The sequence below is a fragment of the Chinchilla lanigera genome, unplaced genomic scaffold, assembly GCF_000276665.1.
Source record: "Chinchilla lanigera isolate Chin_1 unplaced genomic scaffold, ChiLan1.0 scaffold00062, whole genome shotgun sequence".
In the NCBI taxonomy this organism is placed as follows: Eukaryota; Metazoa; Chordata; class Mammalia; order Rodentia; family Chinchillidae; genus Chinchilla; species Chinchilla lanigera.
In genome coordinates this window covers 7,459,145-7,471,397 of record NW_004955463.1, presented here as the reverse complement: position 1 = coordinate 7,471,397, position 12,253 = coordinate 7,459,145, and the positions used below count along the sequence as shown (strand labels likewise).

At 32.6% G+C, this 12,253-nt stretch overlaps 1 protein-coding gene across 1 annotated transcript in view; it reads left to right on the top strand.

Annotated features, from left to right (window-relative positions):
• The window catches only part of Purg (purine-rich element binding protein G), a gene marked incomplete in the record, with an annotated part of 34,574 nt that extends 23,709 nt beyond the window's left edge, over positions 1-10,865 (top strand). Inside the window, 1 exon segment of the mRNA XM_005398386.2 lies at positions 9,994-10,865. Coding sequence (XP_005398443.1) covers positions 9,994-10,098 — 105 coding nt within the window.
• Between the last annotated feature and the right edge of the window lie 1,388 nt (positions 10,866-12,253).

Sequence of the window (12,253 nt, the reverse complement as noted above, 5' to 3'; positions counted from 1 at the left end):
AAAAAAAAAAAAAAAAAAGATCTTACAGGTCATTATCTTGATACTCAGCTTTTCTTCTTTCATATTTGAACTATAATTTTTGTCTGTCTAGTACTGGATAGTGAAGGATAGAAATATCCTTCATTGGATATTTGACTCCGAAGTTTTAACCTCTTTAAAGCTGATAAACACGTGACCCTTTGCATTTGAAGAGGTGAGGTAATCATTATAAATTAATGGCATTCAGAGTGGTTTTAAGTGTTTTCTTTTGATACTTACAGATCTTTACTCCTCTCACTTTCAGTAATATTTACATGAAATGCTACATGATCATTCTATTGATTGTATACTTTTTGCTCATTCTCAAGATGCAAATAATGTCCTTTAGTGTCATTGAGTTTTTAAGAGGAAATTTTTTATAGCTGTGTATCCATGTTATCTTGTATCAATTTATTGGGTTTTTTAAAATGTATCAATTTAAATTTATGCAAATTTTATGTTAACAATAGCAGTAGCAGTAATAATATGTTGTTTGGGGTTTCAGAGGTTTTTGTAAAAACTGATTAAATATGTGCCTACACTTTTGCTTTTTAATCAGACTGAATTTATAATGTGGACTAAGAAGCCACTATGCAAGGTAAGCAATGGCAATTTGAGAGAAGTGAGACCATTCATTCATTCATTTAACCAGTATTTGCTGTGTTCCCCTCATAAGCTAGGCACTGTTTAGGAAGATTATTTTTTTCTCCAATCTCAGGTTGAAATGATAATCAACAGTAAAATTAGATATTTTAAGTGTCTTTGTATGACATTTGGTTTGGGCCAGAGTATGCCTTTGGTAGGTTTCATTTGAAATTACAGAAAAATCGGAGAAATAATTGGCCTTTAATTTCTGCTTTAACTTTACAGATGAATGCCTGACATCACTTGTAGAAGAATTCTGTGGAGAATGTACTCTTTTCTTCTCAGAACCAATAGAATTTTCTCACTTATTTATTTTTAGAATTGTCAGATGGTGTAATAAAGTTATTTCTGTAGGAAAGTAGACCTTCATTGGATATTTGACTCTGAAGTTAACCTCTTTAAAGCTGATAAACACATGACCCTTTGCATTTGAAGAGGTGAGATAATCATTATAAATTAATGGCATTCAGAATGGTTTTAAATGTGAAATAACAAATATACCACTTGACTTTGTACCAAGCATCATAAGGTAAAATCTTACTTCTTTCTCACTCATAAGTTTTAAGTGAATCACTCTCCTTTCTATACTGTTCTGTCCTACTGCCTCACCAGTGGTCCCAGAAAGAAAGTCCATGTCTTCTCTAGAGCAATAATTCTAGACTCCGTTTCAGGATATGTTACTTTCTGTAGGCAGTTTGAAGGGAGAAATTCTTAAATGAAGGGAAAAAAGGACAGCTGACCTCCAATGCTTCTGCAAGAATGTTATGTTTAGTTATAATGCCTCTTAACATTTTTATTAAGATGCAATTTACATAGCGCAAAATGCTCAGATCTTAATATACCATTCAATCTTCTTTGACAAATACAGAAACAAAGAATATTTCTCTCACCCCAGAAAGTTCCAACGTACCCTTTTCTAGTCAGTTTTCCCATGCCCTTCCACCATCCCAACCTCCAAAAGCAATCACTGATCTGATTTTTTATCACTACAGCTGTGTATCCATGTTATCTTGTATCAATTTTATTGGTTTGTTTTGTGTATTCTGCAAGTTTGTTTAATTTAACACCTTAAAAAAATACTGGTTTCTCTTGTTAAGCCTGGAAGATATGAAATCATCTATATTGTTGAATTTAATGATAGTTCCTGCTGATACTTTTTTAATAAGCAGATCTTCACCAAGTACATATCTTAACTGACACATTATTAAAAGCATGGCAGCAAGTCTATTATGAAAATGCAGGGGAGAATATACACTCTAATATTAATATTAAGCGAAATACTCATGACATTCAAACAACTCTGCCACCTTAGATTTATATGGGTCAAAAGAAACTGTTTTGGAAGACTAAATATTCTAGTAAAAACAGAGACAGTGGGTAAGTGTATTTAACAGTTGCAGTGACAACAGAACTCTTGCTTCCTTCACTTTATGGTTGTACTTGGGCTACAGAAAATAAACGTGACAAATCACCCCAGGTAAGGATTCTCTATTCAAAACATGCTGGACAGAAAACTTTCATTGTTTATCATTATGGTGATGCCTCAGTAGCTGTTTTGTACTCTTAAAATGATGTAACATGGACCTGTTAAAGTCATTTTTATTATGAGAAACTCACTGTGTTCTGTAATTCTTAACAAAGATTATAAAAGTGAAAGAAGAGAGAATACAATAAGAGCAACATCCAGATTGCATTTTTGTTTTTCTGAACGTTCTAATTCTCCTTCCCTAAATTTTGCCATGTTTTGCAAAGATTCACTAAGCACCTGGGGAACAGCAATAAATTTAAGCAAGATTATGTTGTAATTCAAGGGAGCTGTATTAACTATACAGTATGTTCCAGCAGACCTAAAGGGTGAAATTCTACTCTCTGTTGTTGTCTATTATACAAGAATTGTATCCACACCAAAAAGGTGGCTGAATTGAACATAGCTAACTAAAGGAGAGGATTGAGCTGACCTTTAGCTAGTCCACTGACATGCTTAACCATCTCCAATTTCAAAACTCTGCAGCGACACAAAAGGATCCCACAACACTGTCACAAAGCAACAGCATGCACAATAGCCAATTTCTTGCCCTTATGAAAAGTTAGTATATCATTTTCCTTCTCTGTACAATAATTCAGCAAGAGAAGGAACACCAATACACCAGGGTGCATATATCAATTCTATGGAAAAAGTACCTCAAAGTAATAAATTTAGCCAGACTAGTGCGAAGATATCGTTTCCAATTATTCTTTCTCTAAATCTCTCTTATCAATGCGTTTTCTCATCTCTTTCACCTTCCTACCCCTCACTAAGTAGTCCTACTTTCCTTCTCTTAGACTTTTCTTCTCTTGCTGGTACCTATTATCTTACTATATTTCATTCTGATAATTCCAAAAATACGGAATTAAAACATCTCTTTAATATGACCTACTTTAGTGTAGAATCCAGCCTGTATCTTATTTCTCGTAAAAGGCAGTTGCATTTGAATTACCAAGAGAATTTCATTAGTAAAATTTAACCTATAAAGTGAACTTATGTGCCATTATACTAAGCCTCAAGGATATATGTTCTGAACTCTAAAGAATGACAAATTTTTTTGAGTTGCATGCACAAATTGAATTTTCTAAATGGTCTTCATCATTTTAATTGTAGTGATTAATTTTAACTAACTGCCAATAGTGTTTCCTGCCAGATGGAGAAATGAGGATATGGTCTTTGTTCCTATTTAAATATGAAAAATAATATCAGCTGAATGATGGAAAGGCAAAGTGATCTTAAGTTGTGAATTAAACCATGATCAACCTCATTTCTCACTAGTAAATACACTGTACTTTGAAGGGTTTTGAAACATCGTAGCTTAACAAATATTACAGCTGATTTTAAATAATCATTCTTCCTCCTTCCTACTTATGGTTCTGGCTGACAAAAACTAAGTTTATACGGAGCTGGAGGTTCACCACAGTAGTAGAGCACAACCTAGTATGCACAAGACCCTAGGTCCAGTCCCCAGCTGCAGAAAAAGAAAAAGAAAAAAAAAGGTTTTTACTCTCTAGTTTTTTAATTATTTATGTTTTGTTGCTTCTCAGTCAAAATGTTATTAAAATTGTTTTTACTTACACGTATAGTAATTTGAGCTAGACATTCAAATTCCACAGCAAAGCCATGTATTTTTCTACCAATATAATTTAAACCATAACTGCTTTTGCAAGAAGTAATTTCACCTCTCTCTTTGAAATGGAAAGTGAGGTCATGAATTGTACTTTAGTGGCGAACCAACGTGTTCCTTAGGGAACAGTTTCATGAAATGGTGAAAGTAGAAGCAAACTCCTAGATGTTAATTTTGCTGACAATGTGAACTATTACAATAGCCACTTTATACTGATATAATTTAGGTAGAATTATTCAGGATTTAAAAGGCTTTCCATGTATAATTGCCAAGCAAGAAGTAATAGTGAGCTAAAGAAAACATTTAATATTCACAGTTGTTCAACACTTTTGAAACACCAAACTTTTCAAATTTATCTTTTTTCTTAAAAGGAAAATAGATTTTTGAACATTGCACAGATATCCATCTTATCAGAAGAAGAACAAGTTAGCATGATAACGACTTTTAGAGCTAGAAAAGACTTGTCGTCATCTGGGTACACCCAGGGTTTTGGGCTTTCTGGTCTCATTAACAAAATGTTGAAGAACAACTACTCCTAGTTGTTATTGCTGTACCTGTGTAACTGTCCTTTTATTCCCTTCTCATAATCTCCACATTCATACTAATGATTGCAGCCAGGAGGAATAGTTCCTTGATTCATTATGTTTGAATTTGGGCCAGGGAAATAGCTCAGCGGCACAAGCACCTGCTTGGCAAGCATAAGGTCCTGAGTTCAATCCCCAGTACCAAAAAACAAACTACAACAAAAAAAAAACATTATGTTTGAATTAGCCTAAGAATTGTCTATGTAGTACAACTCAAATGACTGGCCAAGGTAAAAATGAGTAATTTGAAGTTTTAGGAGTAGGTGTAGTAATTGTCAATGGTGTCATTGGTTCTCTGGAGAATACATTTGAATATGCCACACCCATTACCAAGAACAGGTGATCCTACTCTATTATTTAAGAGGAGTTTTATTGGGGTGGAGAAGCAAAAGGAGACCATCACAGCTTTTCATGCAGAGGAAGGGTGAGGCAGTATTATGTCGAAGTTATTTGTTCTATTTTCTCAGTCCCATTTCTCATTCATTGAATCAGCAGGTAGTTATCTTGTATACTCATGAGCTAAACACTCTGCTAAATATTACAGTAGATAGCTAAATATTACTAAATATTACCGTAGATAGCAAGATACTGTCTTTGGCCCCGAAGAGCACACAGTATGCTCAGCATAGAACATTGATGACAAACCTTTTAGAGCTTTCAATGATACAAACAGCCCCCTGCAGCACGCTTGCCATAGGTTCATTACCACTGGCCTAAAACAATGCCAGGTACATAACTAGAGAGCAGAGAACCAACTCATGACCTTTACAAGCCCCATGCAACTCCACGATTGCACAGTCAATTTATTAACTTCGCTTTCCTCACCAGAATATAACGAGAAATAACTACAATAAATATTGTGAGGCATTTTATAAATTAAAATGCTGTAAAAGAGCTTAATATTAGAAAAACAAGATTAAATAATACAGTAGGAATGCCTCTCCTAGGTATGTTCAGTATTTATGTCAACACCATAAGACTGCTACCAGGGAAAAGCTATTTTAGGTAAATACAATTGCCTAGCTTTTGCAAAGTCAAAAAAATGTGTGCATATTTGCAAGAGAGATTGTAGAGTCATATTATTTTGAGTATCATGCAAGCTAATTATAATTGGAATGTCATATATAGTATGGAGTTTCCACATATCTGCAGCTTCTATTTAAAACCTGCATTTCAATGTTTATTGCAGTATTTAACAACTTTTAATGCTGAGATTATATTTACCAACAAAGGATTATGTTTTTAGACTCAGAAACTATGAAAAGCTTCTGTGGATGCATATCTGCCATTATGTGATTAACCTGTCAGTATATTGAGTTTGGAGCTATCAGTGATTTATCATGCTTCTTCCTGCTTTTAATGTATGTGCAACCGAAGTGAGCACTCTTTCTACTTTTACTTATGTTTTTTTAAAAAATAACTTTTACTGGTACATTTTAGGTATATATAATGATTACATTCATATAGAGAATTTGTACCTGTACGTGATGTACCTTAATTCTTTCTTCCTCATTCCCCTACCCTCCCTTTAACCCTTCCTCTTTCCTGTTTACAAAAGGTTTGTTTCCATTTTTTCCTTTTTTCACTTACATTTTTAAGATTTGTTAATTTTGTCAGAATACTAGAGTATTAATTTTCTCAGAATACTAATTTTCTCAATATTAATTTCTGTCATATTTACATCCTCAAAAGATGAAAAATTTACATAATCAAGCATTTGTTTCCAGTGTATTTATATAGTCATTCTTATATTGAAGACTGAAGTTGTCAAACTGTAAGAAAAAGAAGGGGTCTGTTTATTGATAATCATATAATAATGAACTAATCCTAATTTTAGCATTAGTGCTTTTGCATTTTTACTAGCATTTTCACACTAACTAAGTGGGGCACTGCACCACAGTATTTAGCCTCTGGTATAATAAAACCCAGATGACTTGCCTTTGAAAATCATCGTCTTAAATTCTCACTTTTTCTTCAGCAATATAATATTTTGGGTCTCAGTTTATAACTAGGTAGTTCCCTAGTTTAATTTCATTTACTCAAAAATAACAAAAATATTCAAAGCTTATGTACATGCCACTTATTTGAAAAAATATATTAATACAATTATTTCATGGTAGAGACCTCCATTTTTAATTACCTTTTCTTGATGGATGAAATTCATTGATATGGACACCTTCCATACAATTCCTTACTATTTTATTTTTTCCATATATAATTGCTTTGGTATCTGTTATCTTCTTCTCTTTATTATATCTGTACATTTCCATTTAGCTTTTCTATTTAGAATAAAGAGATAGAAGCATGAAAATCAATAACCCGTCATCAAACATTTTTGCCATACTTCATAGAAATTAGCAGTCAAAGCTACAAAGCTCAGTATTTAATATTGTCTTCAAACTATGTTGATAAGGTAATATTGATACTTCAGTGATTCAAAAGAGGAAATATAATATATAGTCAAATAGATAAAAACAAGATAACTAATTCAATATGTTTTTTAAAGCGTATGACTTCCGTGCATTGCATGGCAGAATATTACTGAAATTTCCCTAAACAAGTTCTCATGATGTTTTCAGATTTAATGGAATGTTTTAGCTACACTTCGATTTCATAGTGACAAAGGCTTTTAACAGTATTTTTTAAAACAAAATACTGTTTTGAGAAAGTTATAATTCATCTTCCTGGTTACATTTGTGCTAAGTTTGTGAAACTGTACTATACTAGTATGAAAAAGGTAAAACTGCATATGTATTTAGATGTTTGAAAAGAAGTACAAAAAGTAGTGCTTTTTAGAAAAATATTTGGTAACCTGTGGCACTTTGGTAAAGGAATGTGCAATTATAAAGGTTTATGTCACTCAATTTTTTTAACCCTGGAATTATTCTTACTAGGCTTTATATTCAAAACCAACCCACCTTCATGGTTAGCACCTTTTTCCCAGTAGTGATTCCTATTTTTCTAATAAGGTGGAACATTTCACTTAAACCATTCTTTTCCATGAATTTTCACTTTCCTCCTCTCACAAGAGGAAGGGGTCAAAACTTTTGAAGAACATTTTAAATTAATCTAGTGGTGACTGGAAAAATACTTTAAATATCCTGGCCATTTAATCTTGTGCTTCATTTTACTAATTTTCTCATCAAAATAACTAAATTCCTGAAAGCAAATACTCAAACATTTTATTAGTTTATATTGGTTAAAAACAACTGAGTAATTGACATGTGTGTAACTATAATTTATCTTATAATCCAGACTGGTGTAGATAACCAAGTACACAGATGTGCTTAAAACATACCCATATTACCCAAAGAGAAGTGGTAAGATGTGTAATAAATAGAATTCTGCATGATTACCATATAGATATACATCTGTTAGGTTAACAATATTTTACTGTGATATACCCATGGGTAGTAGAAGCAAAATGAATATTAAATATTTACCATTAGATGTTGGCATATAGATTATGCATAAACTGTTGCAATAAAGGTATTCATTGTGCCTATAACCTGAAAATTTTACCATTTTTTTTTATTTTTTCATTTAAGGATGCACGATCATTTTACATTTAAAAACAACAGCATATGAATGAAACGATGGCCATATTTGCCATGGTATTAAGTATTCTGTTGAATTTTGGAGGGACATTGGTTGCTGTGTATTATGACATAAACCAGACTGTCCGCAAGCAATAGGTCACAGCATTTAGAAATGTTACATCTTTCCCTTTTCTCACAAAATGAATTCAAAATTGACAATGGAACTTTATAATTTTAAGCTGCTAGTTATTAAAAATTACCACATGGATTCAAAGATTAAATATTAGAGCTACAAAAGAATGCTAATTAATAATGTAAGCCCATACACTATCAAACATCTGATAATGTTGGGTTTCTTATAGAGCCTTAAAATATTTTACTAAAACTTAATTACCTAGAAAAAAAGCACTTTATACTTGGAGCTATTTGTCTGTATAGAATTTGTCTAAAATCCCTTAAAATATTCCTTATCGTTTTATAAATTTATTCTAGTTATATGTTTTTCTAAAGCCACTTAGAGTATAATGTAATAAATCAACTATTTTAATTAACAGAAAATTATGTTACATATTATAACCAATGAACAAAACAGAAGTAAAAATCAAAAGTAACACTATATGTGATAATGGCAAAACTGTCTAAGTCTACAATCATTTGAAGTTAAAGCACTGTAAATTTTGAAGATTTTTTTAATGAACAATTTTTGACCAGTTTTTATTTTTAAAATCTCATTTTTCATGTTTGTTGCCTTTTCTTGAAAGGCTGATCAAATATAATGGCAATCAAAATTATTAGCTAGCCTATCATAAATCAACTTTTAGTTGAGTTTTTCTTTAATGTGATCCTAAAGTATAAAGAAATCAGTTTTCTTTCTTGGCTCAAGTCGGCCTGGTGAACTATCAAATCTAAAGCATCCACATAGACGTCCTGCTGTGTAAGCGTTACCTGTTCAGGAAATTAGTAGTTGATTTATTCAATGAATGTAGTCCAGCAGAAAAAGCATAGGATAATTTTTTTCAATAGGGTTCAACCTTCTCAAGTTAAACTTAATATCTTTCTGACATTTATAAGGATAGGCTAAGAACACATTTTGTTTTCTTTTCCGTTCAGGAGCAGTATACTTTAAAAAGAAAACTTTTTTCCACAATATTACTTATTTTTAAGTCTCTGTAGCCATGTTTTTCTACATCTAGTTTTCGGCATTCTGCTGTGTGTACATGCAGTTGCATAGCATCATCAATACCTGGTATGGAAACAAGTAAAGATTATCAGAATCTGTGCTTATCAAGGAGAGACTAAAGACAAATTCCATGTCAGTTGTTTAGTTTGTTCCTTTGTTTTCTTTTCAAAATAAGATATATTAACCCAAAGGTGTGTTAATGTCAAGGCATGAACAATCTTAAATGTAGATCTACTGAGTATTTTGTGATGCTGAGTAAAAGACTTCTCAAATCTCTGTGATGCTAAACTTTTTCCTTAGAAAGTTTTGTTTAATGTTAGATTGTTGTTCTGAAAGATGTTGGTCCTAGTGGAATTTTTAAACACTTGGAAATCAAAAAAACTGCATGTATTACAAGTATAGATATGGTGAATTGTAAACTTACCGTATAGTACTGATTCTATTTTTTAAAATGTTTCACTGTTAAATATAGACAACATGAAATTGCTGCCGTACTGTAATTGAGTACTTTTTTCCTAAAGGACCCTGTTATCACTATTCCAGAATTAGACATTGGGCAGATACATGATTCGTTCATGTGTCTGCGTAGATACTTCAAGGTATATTCTTCTCTTGGTGAGTAAAACTGTATTTTCCTCGGCATCAATGCATTGAGACTTGAATATACCTGTATCTATTCCTATTACACATTTCTTATACAGTGTCTTCTCATATGCTAAAATTGGCCTAGGCACAACTACAAAATGAGGGTTTGTTACATGCTTTCTAACAGAAAGGTTTTCAAGGGTATTAAGTATGGGTTTGTACTGGGAAAATAGTGGAACTCCCTTTGCAATTTCATATTTGCTAAATTTAAATTAATATTTTTTCTTTAGCTCACAAATTACCCTAATTCCAGAGAGAATATCAACCCTTTTCACTGTTGTCAAACCAACCATAAGGAACAGCCCTATGATACTACAAAAACAGTTGAGAAATAAGGAATAAATCTCTTATGTTACAATCCAGAATAAAGGCATTTGGTGATAGAAATGAGCCGAAGTTCATCACGAATGCAAGGCTTCTGTACTTGGCATTCCTCCACAGAAAGGAAGACACGTATCAACGACATTGGTATCATTTCCAAACCGGTCTTATGTGAGAAACCTTCCACCACACTGGAGTACTTTTCAACTGTCAGGTTTTATGTTTGTTTAATTCACTGAGCCTTTAAGTTTTCAAACCACCATGTGTCATCAGAAGACATGTAGATTTGAAAATACTTTCTTAAGAGATCATGTAACTATATAACTCTGAATTTAAAAATTGAGGGGGGAAGAATAATTTCAACCCACTGCCTCTTACAAGAAACATTTTTTTAAAAATCTGTAACTGCTTTAGTGTTAACAGGGTACAAGGTGTTTTTTGTCCTGTATTGTACTTAAAAAGTTCTCATTGATTGTGATTGTATTGTACCGTATGGAAAGAAATCAGAAATTGCCTTGTATTCTTTATAATAGAGCATACCACGTACTATTTCAGTTTCCATGTTCCAACTTTTCCAGTGATGCATGTCAACAGTTAGGTCCTAAAATTCTGTGGTGCTAATTCCTCCATACCCAATGGTGCTTCTGTGGATGCTAACTGCACACATGCTGAACAAAGCTTGAAATTTAAAACTTCCCTCCCTTCCTCTGTTTATATGACGTAAAATAAAATAACTTGAACTTGTCTCAAAGTATCACTGACAATCTAATAAACTGGTTTATATGTGTAATTTGTTTGGATTCTTTTTTCAGCAGTCACTGCAGTCCTACTAGACCCCAAATGTTGATCTTACTGTGTGTTTATTTCATTACTATTGCCTTTGTACCCCAAATTTGTGATATCTTTAGTAATTTAGACCCATTTGCCTGGCTTCTACAATCATGTTTGATAGAACCTATAAAAAAACAGTCTTACTAGACTTGGAAATGAGAAAGTTGAAAAGACAAAATATGTGCCAATAGAATGCCTTTGTCTATTTCAGTAGTTTATTAATATTTTATCATCTGGTTGAACCAGACAGCAGCATTTACATGAGAGCACATATGTCTTCAAAACCTTTATTTTGTGGGGGCTTAAATCACATAGTTAGACCGCCATAATCCGTCACATAGGCTGGTCCCCAACATTCCAACTCAGCCAGCACTGGAAAGCCCATTCGTATTGGCTCATATTTAAAGAAAAGGCTTTGGGGCTGGGGGTACAACTCAGTGATACCGCACCTGCCTACCATGAATGAGGTGCTGGGTTCTATTCACAACACTGTAAAACATTAAAGTAAAATTTCATTCCCCCCATGTGAAAATAATGGCAAAAGAATCAAATTGGAATATTCCAGAACAAACAAACATCATATGTTGGCCTAGCAGATAAACCCATGGCAATGTTTTATTAAATTTTAAACTTCAATATTTGTATTAAGAATCACAGCAGAAAGACAAGTGATGCTGTTAATATCTTCATGAGAGTAAAGAACTATTTCTCCCAAGACAGAGATAAATTCAATATTAAGGTAGTACACACATTTGCATTCCAAACTTGGTGTCTTACATAACCTATGGGCAATATTAAATTTTGAAGAGAAAAGAAAAAATGGAAACAAATGCACTAAAGCTCCTTAAACAACAATTATTAAACTTAAATCAAAGACATTCAAATTCATCAGTCTAGTAGAGTAGTGGGTCTGATGACCAAAATGAGATTCCCATACACTAGCTCTTCATTATATAAAGAGTTCGTATTAATTCTGCCTCAGAGTTAACTAAATTGTATTTGGCTTTTAATACCAGAAAATAAAGTTTAGAGAACAGAGCTAGCATGAACAGTAGGCTTGTTTCTGTAACCATCTGTGACAAATGCAGTATTTACCAAATCACAGTCTTTCTAGGAGATATTTCTACAGTATGTTTTGGAAACTACATTTACAGCTGAATAATAAATGTGCCACAAAATGATTCCACATTTTTATTAATGAAAAAGAGAAAGGTAAGGAAGTCTATGTATATTTTAGAAATCTTTAATTGCATGGTAATATCTTGCCTGTTAATAGAAAGAAAAATTCTAATTGTATGAAGGGTTGAGAAAAAAATGAGTTGATTTGGGGAAAAAGTC